Source organism: Cheilinus undulatus, linkage group 3 (genome assembly GCF_018320785.1).
Source record: "Cheilinus undulatus linkage group 3, ASM1832078v1, whole genome shotgun sequence".
In the NCBI taxonomy this organism is placed as follows: domain Eukaryota; kingdom Metazoa; phylum Chordata; class Actinopteri; order Labriformes; family Labridae; genus Cheilinus; species Cheilinus undulatus.
In genome coordinates, this window is record NC_054867.1 from 55,382,342 (window position 1) to 55,394,224 (window position 11,883).

The window sequence follows — 11,883 nt, forward strand, 5'->3', positions numbered from 1 at the left end:
TACCATGTCAGAGTGTTTTTCTATAAGTGTAGTGAGTTTTAGGACTTCACTGCAGAAAGTGTTATTAAAAATACATAAACCACTCATTATGGACCTGCTGTGAATTTAGCTATTTGAAGAATTGATCTAATGTTTAACACACACGTTGTATAAATACTTTGAATTTTGCCTTTTTTTGTAAAGCACATAATTGTAAAGAAAACTACTTGCTGGTTGTAAAAAACCTGACGCCTGGTTGTTGGACAAACATGTTAGTTTTATATTTGTAAAAAAAAAAAAAGAAAAAGAAAAGTTATTTTAACAGAATTTTTATGGAGGGCTTTTCTCATGCTCCACTCTGCAGAGAATTTGTACATAAAAATTAAAGTTAGCCCACATTATGAGGATGTACGATAATTATTTTGCTATTAAAACAGATGTCTTATGAAATACAGAGAAATAATGATGACCCATAAAATGTTCAGTTTCTTTTCTGACACTAAATATGTTTTTAAAAACCCGGATGTCTTCAGTTTGTCTGATTTTACCAACACCTTTGTGGATGGATGAATAAAGGAAGGATTAATAGATGTATAAAACAGATGGATGGATGAATACACAGATGGATTAATAGATGTATAAAACAGATGGATGGATGAATAAACGGATGGATTAATAGATGTATAAAACAGATGGATGGATGAATAAACGGATGGATTAATAGATGTATAAAACAGATGGATGGATGAATAAACGGATGGATTAATAGATGTATAAAACAGATGGATGGATGAATACACAGATGGATTAATAGATGTATAAAACAAATGGATGAATAAACGGATGGATTAATAGATGTATAAAACAGATGGATGAATGGATTAATAGATGTATAAAACAGATGGATGAATGGATTAATAGAAGTATAAAACAGATGGATGAATAAACAGATGGATTAATAGATGTATACAACAGATGGATGGATGGATTAATAGAAGTATAAAACAGATGGATGTTTGGATGAATTTATAGATAGAGATAGATAAATGGACGAGTAGATGATGGTTAAAAAATTGATGGATCAATAAAAGGATGGATGGATGAAATTATGGATAAAGAGGTGGATAAATGGATGGATGGATAGAAAAAATGATTGATGTTTGTATTAATGATTTGAAAATTAGATGAATATATAGATAAATAAAAGTATGGATGGGGTGACACATGTCAGAAACAACTGAAATGTAATTGACATAGCCGCTCTCTCCTTAAAGGTGTTTTTATGCACCAATAAACCGACACTGGTTCTTCTGTAAAGGGTCTGGCTGTGACACATATGCTGTCCTCAGCCATCTCTTTATTGAACGTTTATACGATGAATAACAAAGCACACAAATACACTTAAAGGTAAATGAAAAAGATGCTACTATGACAGAAGTCTCCATTCATTGATCAGATATCAGAAAAACATAAGTCCAGGAGTCTGGATGTTAGTACACGAAGAGTTCTGGTTGCCCTAAGCTGTATGTTTGGAGTCCCAGTGTTAACCAATCACAGCAGGCTTTGGAGAGGGCAGCAAAAAAAGGTTATTATTTAATGACATCCTAGCACCCATCAGAGGTTACCTAAAATAATATTTAATCATCTCAATAAACACATATCTGCAAAGGTACAACTAAAAAAACAGCTAAATTAGAGAAAACTCTGCTCAGCACAGTCACAAAGTCCAATCAGTGTTGAGATTCACAGACTTCCTTGAATGCATCAGAAATGATGGATATGACCTCCGTTCAACAGGCGTTTTAAAAGTTGTTTCTAAAGACAGACCTGACAAAGCTTACATTTTCCAAATCATGATTTTGTTAAGATGATGAAGACTTTGGTCACTAAGTCAGCTGAGAGAATATCACACTTCTGCACCTCATCATGGCTCTATACTCTGAATCAACTCTCCCATTCATAAAATCACTGATCAGTTATTATTGATTAGTAGTTAAAAACAGATATTTAGTAGACTTCTTCCTGTTTGCTTCATTTAAACCACTCTTTCTTCTCCTCTTTCTTCTGTACCATGTGGACAAACTCTCTGCCCTTCCTCTCTCCTTTTGGGCGTCGACTTTTCCCTTGGCGGCTGCTGATTGGCTGGATCCCCTGCTTCTCAAAGATGTCTTCCAGCAGCGTCTGTCCTCTCCTCTCAAGAGAGTAGCTGATGGACGACCAGGTGATGACGGAGCCGCGGTACGGCCTAAAAAAGGATTCAAAATGTCAAATAACGGACTTAAAGCTAGAGGAACGAGTGTGATGAATATGCTCAATAGGAATAAGCATTCACACAGTGCTGTGGAAATATTTAAACCACTCTTCATTTCTTTTATTGAGGGAAAATCCATCCAAACCTACCTGGCCACCACTTTTTTTCTGCCTGTTTTTGCCACTTCTAAACCAAATCTTTCCACTCTCTGCCTATTGTTGCCTCTGTTGACACATTATTGCCACTATTAACCCCTTTTACTACTTTTTAAGCCTGTATTTGATATGCCCATTTTTGCCAGTTTCTGACTATTTCTGCCTCAGCTAACCCTTTTGTTGCCAGTTAATATCAATTTTCATCCCATTTCACCAAATTTCCACCTATTTTTGCCACTTTCACACCATGTCAGCCACTTATGAATCCACTTTTACCACTTAATATGCACATTTTTGCCACTTAAACCCATTTTTACCATTGTTTAGATTATTTTTGCCACATTTACGTAATTTTTAGCATGTCTATCCCATTTCTGCTACTTTTAAAATCTAATTTCACCATTTTTCCCACCATTTTTTGCCCTTATTAACCCATTTCAGCTATTTTTAACATATTTTAATTCAGTTTTTAACAAAAGGATCATTTTTAAGAGGGCTACTTACTACACAAACAAATTAGATGAGTTTCTTTGATAAGAGTGTTTATTATTCAGGTTGAATAGAAAATACCACAGTTTAACTTTACAGTGGACTGTGATTTTGCTGGTCCCCAGTTTGGCTGGGCCCCAGAAAGCTCTCCCATCTATCCCCCCTTATGGATGGCCTTGTCTGTACATGACTATTCTAGAATATGCATGACTGTGTTCAGCCACCTTCAGGCACAGTGGGGGTCCCTGGTCACTGGCACCTTGATTTTTGGGGTCGTGGGCTGAAAAGGTTGAGACCCCCTGCCCTAGACACTCCCCTGAGCGTATACGTTGAGGTCTGACTCTGTCGGCCATGAGAGACAGCCATGCTCAGATACTCACACGTAGAAACCTCTGGTCATGTAGTTGAAGACTTCTTTGTAGCGGAGAGGATAATCCCACATCTGGACGTCCGTCACCTGACCGTCAAAGCCTGGAATATCGATCACGGGCTCACCTGACCACAAGTACTGAACACACACATCCAAACACACAGATCAGTTACATTTTGAAATGAGAGCCTCAGATTTAAATCATTACGGCTATTTTTGACATTGTAAAGCTGATGGATTGGACAGATTCCACGTCTGTCATCAGGCGAGTCTCTGTGCAAAGTTCCAGCCTGAAATGATTGTGCCTGGTCTGAAAAATTACCGGACCAATCAGCTTCATTTGAAGAGAAGGCGGTAGCTACTGGTGGGGTTTGGTTGTACTGCAAGGTGATAAACAATGGTGACTGGTGTTTAGCTCAGATACTTCTATAGAGACAGTTACAGCAGAACTGGACAGCATTTCTTTATCAAAAGAAGGGCAAAAAAACTGCACTTGAAGCTTTTCATGGGTGTTTTCATTCTTCCTGACCGGCTTTGGCATGAGTTGGATTTACCGAGTTTCTCCATACTATGACAGCGCCTGCCTGTCAAGCTCATGTTACTCACCAGGAGCTGCACATGCCCACTAAATCATGTCTTGTAGCTGTGAATGGCCCATAATGAATGTGACAGAATGTTCATCCAGTCACCCTCAGACAATCTTTAAAGGTGTTGGAGTTTCCCACATTGGCCATGTTCCTTGTTGTATAATTTCTCATCTGAACAGCGTTTGGTTATTAAGTCTAAACATGACATGAACTCACCCTCCAAACCAACTTCCCTCTGCAATGGTATAACATCACACCGTACCGGTGCATGGTTGGTTTACACAGTGGGCCAGATCTACTAAAGGTTTGCATGTATAAAAATGTGTGCAAACTCACTGCACACGCAAAAAAAGGGTACAGACTGATTTACTAACAGCGCGCGCTAAGGGTTGTGTCTTTCAAAGGTGCAAAATAGCGTAGCTGCATCCAATTAGTACGTTCACCACAATGAATATTCAATATGGGGCGTTTAAACGCAATTGTGCGTGTGCTGGGAGGAGAGATGTAAATATATTATTTTAGCGCACGCAAAGTGATTTATCAAACCTGAAGGAAATTTTGCTCACAGAAACTGCGTCTATATTTGACACGTCTCAGATTGCGCACACATGACTGCGGTTATTGTGGCAAGAAAGAGACATCGAAACGATGAAAGAAGACGCAGAGAACGCACTTTTCATCCTCGTGTGAACATTTTTGGAATGAATGAGGAAACAGTCATTAAAACATATCGCCTATCCAGCCTTGCCATTTTGGAGCTGTTGGAGGAACTCAGAGTGGATTTGGAGCCATAAGGAGGAGTCACACAATACCTGCAATGACAAAACTCCAAGTTTACATTTTTAGCATCTGGGTCATTCCACCGGGGTAGCTATTACAGCCGGGATCTCCCAATCCCGTTTTTCTGATGTTCTGTGTGAAGTTGTAACACTTAAAGGTGCAGTGTGTAGAATTTGGAATTTTAGCGACATCTAGCGTTCAGATTTTAGAATGAGCCGATCTGTTACCAAAACATCACATCACTAAGCAACGAGAGCCTGTGAAGACCAAAAAGGATCATGAGCTGGACATCATTTATAGCAGTGACTAGGTGAGGGTATATTCATTCATTTTTGTAACCATTATTTTTATAGATTATAGGTCAGTCTTCTTCTCCACCTGCCTTCCAGGTAGCTTTCAGGACTGGCGGGCAGGTTCGTATTTAAAAATTGCGTTTTGGGAGTGCAGATGGTCAAGTAGTTTAAGGCGCTACCCGTGTACGCGGGCAGCCTGGGTTCGAATCGAGGCCCTTTACCACACGTCTCTCCCCACTCTCTTCCCTGTTTCTAAGTCTATCCACTGTCCTTCCTCTATCAAATAAAGGAATGAAAAGGCCCAAAAATAAATCTTAAAAAAAAAAAAAAAAATCGCGTTTTGCTCTTTCTGTCCCCAAAACGTTGCCGTAGACAACATGGCGGTTCGTTATGTCATGTTTAAAGGGGATGATTGTGCACTTATTTTAACATACTTCACATAAATATATAAACATTACATCCCATTTACATGCTGCCAAATTCTACACACTGTACCTTTAACTTTTCTCAAGCTAGCGTTAAACTCACACAAGGGGGATTTTTAAGGAAAATAGAAAACCTTTTAAAGTAAAGAATATTTCAAAATGCAATAAACAGCAATTCTGAACAAATATAATCAAAAAATCTCTCAAGAGAATGTAATGAGTTTGAAATGCTTCCCATTTAATTAACACTCCCCAGAACATAAGCGCACGTCGTAAACTTAAATGAAAAGTAGGTCACAACAAAATTAAAGATATTATCTCAGTCTTTATAATTTCATAATGAACTAAAAGTCTAAATCTAATGAAAACAGCAACCTCGTCCTTATCTGAGCTCTTTTAAGTCGTTTTTAAATCTCTATGACTCATGTAAACGCAAAAGCAAAAGTCTATAATCCATCAGTCTCCTCAGAAAAAAAAAACAATAAATCCACACAGAAAAAAAAAAGAAAAAAAAAAAGAAAAAAAAGTGCAATCGACGGCTAATTAGTAGTATACCAGGTAAAACATACAAAAACAAGACGATCTCACACAAATCCAGGAAGCATAATCCAACAGGAAAACTCTTTTGCTTCTCCGACTCCCCGAGGGCTTCTTTGCTGTAGCTCATTTACGTGTTTACTGGCTTCATCCATCAACTCCTCTAATTCTGTCAGGTCGAATTTCATTTTGCGCATTCGACTCTCATGCTGCAAACCATGAAACACGCAAAACCCTCATTTAAATAGGCGTGTCTCCAACACGTTTGCACCTTTTGTCATTTGCGCACTGACTCTTAGTAAATCACCCACAGACCACGGTCCAACCCCAAACACAAAATTCTAGATTGCACACGCAAATCAGTACACGCAAATTTGGATCTTAGTAGATCTGGCCCAATGTGTCAAACAGTAACAGCACCAGCAGCAAATAGGCAAGAACTGTGTTGGTTGTCACACTCCTATGTCACCACCAGAGGGCACTGTCTCCCAAAATTATGTATGGAAATTTCCAGCTCATCTCCAGTCTTCCCTGTATTAGGACAGCTGAACTTGAGGTGAGAGGACTTTTTGTGTTTTTCATGTCATGTCATAAATATTACAACACTCAGCTTACTTTTCTAAAGCGTAGTTATACTCATGGGTTCAAAACTACTGTAAATTATAATTTAATTTTGGTAAGATACTCAATTAACCCTTAGAACTCACAGCTATTTTTTTCGCCATCATGTCTCATCGGGACTTTTTGTCTTAAACAGCTTGTAAAACATCAACCCTGCGATGCTCAGTCAAGCTCTATACATCCTTTATTTCAGGACAATCTAGGCTTTAAAAGGAACCCCGCATGATCAGACAAGTTCATCTTCTTGGATAGATATTTGCATCTCTTGTATGTATATTGAACTAAAAAAACTCACCAGATTGCTACATTTTGAGTAGTTTGAGTTTATAAACTCACCAGGAGACCGCCATGTTTGGTCCGCACTGGCGCTGTGATGTCACAGTTCCGCAGCGCTCCTCACCGTTCCTCTGCAGTAACCTGTTTCTGACTGGCAGCCAGTGTTAGGGCTGCATCTCAGAAACGCAGTACGTCTCACAGATGGAGAATTTTATAATTTGTGGTCTCCTCTATTTTTTATTTGCAGCATGAGCGGTTATCTGTCCATCTAGACAGGAAAATGATAAATACAGAGCCATATTTACCTTCTTGTGGCAAATATTTAAATCCACATGGGTAGAAAATGTTTGAAATCAGTGTCTTGATGAACCAGATGAAGGCCACGAACTAAAATGTGTCTGTTTAATAACGTTGTTCCCCAAACGTCTACTCTTTGTGAACTCTTCTTTTTCCACACGGTTCAGGTAAATGTAAACAGTACGAAAGCACTTCCGGTTTGCACTTTTCAAAGTAAAAGTCCACTTTAGCATTTCATTGGAGAAACTCCCTTCATATGTATACTTGTGCTTTTATTTTGAAAAGCTCCCAGCAAGCTTCCACTACACACTGAATCCAGTCTGTAGGGGGTTTTATTGAGGTAAAACGAAGGAGGAATGACAGAGCTTTGACAGCAGGGAGACAAAACCAGCATGCAGCAAACTCATGTCAGCAACAGCTGCAAGCAGAAAAAACTGCCTGAAAAACGTTTACTGCTGGCAACGGAGAGGAGCGCTGAGGAAAGGTGACGTCACACTACCAGCGCAGACCAAAACATGGCGGCCTCCTGGTGAGTTTATGAGCTCAAATTTACTCAAAATGCAGATATGTGGGGTATTTAGTTCAATATACATTTGACAGATACAAATATCTATTCAACAAGATGAACTTGTCTGATCATGCAGGGTTCCTTTTAAGAATATAACTGTGAAAAATATCAGTGAAAACTTCCCTTCTGCACACTTTCGGGCATCTTTGACGAGACCGAGTGTTTAATTCTGACGTGCTCAGGAGAGCAGGGATGGGAAGAGTCAACTGCCGGAAACAGGAGTGTCAGTTGCGCTTTCATGGACACCTGGCATGATTTCCTGGGCCTGATCCAGCATGTGTCGCAGAGGAGTCAGACCAGGTCTGACCCTTTTCCGATGCCCCCTGAGAAAGGTTCTGTGACCCACATTTGGGCCCTGACCCACCAGTGGAGAACCATAGCTATGTAGTGAAATAGGTTTGATTTCTGACACAGCCCATGTCTATCTAATTAAAGCCTCAAATTTAGCCTAAAGTAGTATTCAAAGTAAATATATATATATATATATACTCAATGTCAGAGTCCCATAATTATCTGTAGTTATATTTTAGCTAAAAGCTGCCCTGCTGTTGTTGTGCATGCCTAAAGTAAAGATGCATTATCAGGCCGTGGCTGCACAAACAAACATGAAGAACAGTTGTGTCAGTACTCTCCTCACCCTAGAGGGCAGGATCCTCCTGGTGCTCATGTTCGACCCACTGAACAGCTGAGCCACGTTCCGCTCAGTGTCCACAGTGAGGCAGACTCTGGTCCAGACCTCTGGATTCAGGTTTGACCAAAACCGGACGGATGGCGTCAGGTACACATCGGTGTAGTAGTACGGGTTTATCGGCAGAAAATACCGGTCAGGGAATTCAACACCCACTGTCAAAGGGGTTGTGGATGGACTGAGAGTGAAGAGAGTGCGGATGACTGCTTGATGGGCAGCGGCCAGGTAACGCAGACACACTGACACACCTGTGGGGAGAGGGAAAGAAGAAATGTGCCTGATTTACTTCACACTCTGCCCCTTGTAACCACAAACTTACAAACATGTCACCTAAAAGCATCAACTTTAAGCAGGACAGAAAATACCATGAAAGGATGAGAACATTTCCATCTGGTTTTCATACCAAGACACCTTTTCTGTCTGGTTATGTAGTCTGTGGATGTGCTCACCTCTGTAAGGAGATGCTGTAGTCCAGTAAGGGTATCTAGTAGTTCTGTAGGGTCGAGTCTTGGGCCTGGGGGTGGTGTAGGGTCGAGTCTTGGGCCTGGGGGTGGTGTAGGGTCGAGTCTTGAGACTGGGGGTGGTGTAGGGTCGAGTCTTGGGCCTGGGGGTGGTGTAGGGTCGAGTCTTGAGACTGGGGGTGGTGTAGGGTTGGGTGGTAATATTCATGTCTCTGTAGGGAGTCGCTGAATGCCCGGAGTATGGAGTGTGTCTGAAATATGTTGGATAGAGGCGTATTCCTCCTCCATTAGCACTCAAAGTGAACATCTTCCCATTTAGATTTGTTCCAGGATATCCTGAAGAAAAAAAGAGGGAGAGGAAACAGAAACAAGTCATCAGCATAATATTAAATAATTCCTTTACTCAAATATAATATGATGCTCATGCTCAGTGCAGTGAATGTGTCTCAGTGATTGTAGTATAAAGACTCCTGTGTCTGGAAGGTCTATTCACTAGTTCATCAGTATTCCTGGCTACCATTACACCATGAAGACAAAAGAACACACAGAGAAAAGGTTACTGGAAAGTCTAAGTCAGGGGATGGAGACAAGATTCAGCAGCTGAGACGGGAGAGACTCTGCAGACAACAACTGTTGGCCCGGTTCTTCACCAGTCAGAGCGTTATGGGAGAGTGGCAAAGAGAAACACACTGTTGAAGAAAACTCAGATTCAATCTGGACTAGAGTTCCTTGTGAAGAGGAAGAAAGTTCTTTGGTCTGATGAGACCAGAATGGAGCTTTTAGACCATCAGACAAGACGCCAAACACTGACATCCCCCAAAACACACCATCCCCACTGTGGAGCATGCTGGTGGCAGCATTATGAGTTGGGGACGCTTCTCTGCAGCATCACGCTGTGGGGATGCTTCTTGGCAGCATCTTGCTGTGGGGATGCTTCTCAGCACCCGGCCCTGGAAGGCTTGTAAAGGTAGAGGGTAAAATGAATGTGAAACGGGAGTAAAATTGCCGTGTTTAAGTATGAAATCCTGACTGAGACCTATCCACACAGACTCAGAGCTGTGACTGCAGTCACTTATTTTACATTACAGATTTTTATTTAATTGACATTACTTTGTAGAAATCAATAAAAGGGTAAAACATCCGAGGAGATGAATATGTTTTACAGGCACTGTAACCCCAAACAGTGCATCCATAGTGTACTCTGACTTCTTGTCAGATTAAACATAAGCCAAAATTATCAATCAGGTCCAGATAACACCTTTGAGTATCTAAGTAAAATTAAGGTTTGAATTGTTTTTAAAAATTAAATCTGGCTAAAAAAGCAACAAACCAATTACATTTGTTATGTTTTAGTTTAAATGGGTCATGTCGTCTCATTTAGGACGTTCTAATTTAGCTTGAGAATTACAAACAGCTCCAGCCTTTTTGTCTCTTGTGAGATCCTGAAATAAGATGTTTATCTGGACTTGTAGGGTCAATTCACCTTATCAAGTCCAATGAGATATTCCAAACTAGAAATTATACTAGCAACCCTTCAACTGCACTCGTATTTGTTCCTCTTTTCACATGACTGCAGCCTAGTTTCCTTGTCAGACATGTTGCACAGGGAGAGCAGCTTTAGATTCCTATCTGCATAAAAACTATGAACTATATGTCAGGAAGACAACATATGAGTTCCTACCTGGAGTGGTCCACCATGCTCTCGTCGTCCATGATGGTCTTGTTGGCCACGATGATTCACCATCATCGGCCCTTTTTGCGTGAACTACAAGTTCTGACATAAATCCAGATCCACAGTAGGTGATGAGCAGCGCTGCGGACATCAGGGTCATCACCATGGCAACACAAAACAGCTTCGTCCTCATCTTCACGCGCTCGGTCTCTGCTGTAAACTGTCTGATTGTCCTTCACTGTGTAGAAATAGAAGTGATTATCTGAGATGGTCCCTTACAATGGGCTGCACTCCTGTTTGTGTACTTTCATTTCCCGCTAATGACGTCATAGGGAATCTTAAGTTTCGTTTCTGTTTGTATGGAACGTCAAAAGGGTCAAATATGATCTTCTATATCTGGCAGATCTTATTGAGATTTGTGCAGTATTTGGGAGTTCAAACGTCTGAAACCATTCTGAAAATACTTGGTTTCAGCTCCTGTCTTATTTTTTTCACCCTGGTTTAAATTAAAAAGCCTCATTAATCATTTTAATCAAACTACAGTAGCTTTACAATAGTTTTGTATGGAATGCCAAAAAGGTCAAAAATTGATCTCCAGTCCCTGAAGTTCAATAAGTGTCATTAGTGCTCTTACAAAGAGTGTATTATATGTGTTAAATGGCAGGACTGGATGAGTTTAATTAGGCCATATTCACACTACAGGCATTGCTCAGATGAGATTTGCTTTTGTTAAGCTGCTCACATTTTATTTTTAATAAAAAATATTGAATAAGTGCTGGTTTAGCTCAGCGGGTACAGCAGGAGCCTATACTGATGCTATGGTCCTTAATGCACTGGTGGTGGGATTGTTTCCTGGCCCCGTCCATGTTTGGTGCATGTCTTCCCCGTCTCTTTTTCCTCACATTTCCTGTCTCTCTTCAGCTTTCCCATGCTACTAAAGCAGACCTCAAACGGAAAAATATGCCAAAACTTGTAAAATATAATTGGATTAAACTTCCGGGAAGGGTTAAGGCAGTGTTTCCCAACCATTTTTCCTTGGAGCCCCCCCTACACGCTCCTCAGAAAAGCAGAGCCCCCCCTAGGACCCAAGAGAGAAAAAAAAGTGACACATTGCTGCCAAAAATCAACACAGATTTTAATTGTTCCACTGATAAAACCCTAAAAAAGGTCCATGCATACTTTTCTTAACAAAAGACCTTTGTATAAACTACTTCATAACTGCTTTATCATGGTTTTAGTCAATATTTGCAAACCTATTTTTGGCGGCTTTGGAGCAGACAAATCCTTGCGCCCCCCCGGGGGGTCCCGGACCCCAGGTTGGGAACCAAGGGGTAAGGTAAGGGTTAGGACACCCAAAGTTGAAGACCTGACCTACAAAACTTAAATATGTAAGGTTTAATAAAGCCGAGTAAATAATCTGCTTACAAGATACAA

At 40.5% G+C, this 11,883-nt stretch overlaps 1 protein-coding gene across 1 annotated transcript; it reads right to left on the minus strand.

Annotated features, from left to right (window-relative positions):
* Positions 1–1,284: 1,284 nt before the first annotated feature.
* On the minus strand, positions 1,285–10,754 carry LOC121507487. The gene is made up of 5 exons (XM_041783872.1): positions 10,459–10,754; positions 8,766–9,113; positions 8,266–8,564; positions 3,255–3,382; positions 1,285–2,224 (listed from the first exon to the last, which is right to left on the minus strand). Exons 1-5 carry the CDS (start codon positions 10,640–10,642, stop codon positions 2,011–2,013), a joined length of 1,173 nt encoding a protein of 390 aa, XP_041639806.1. The 5' UTR covers positions 10,643–10,754; the 3' UTR covers positions 1,285–2,010.
* Between the last annotated feature and the right edge of the window lie 1,129 nt (positions 10,755–11,883).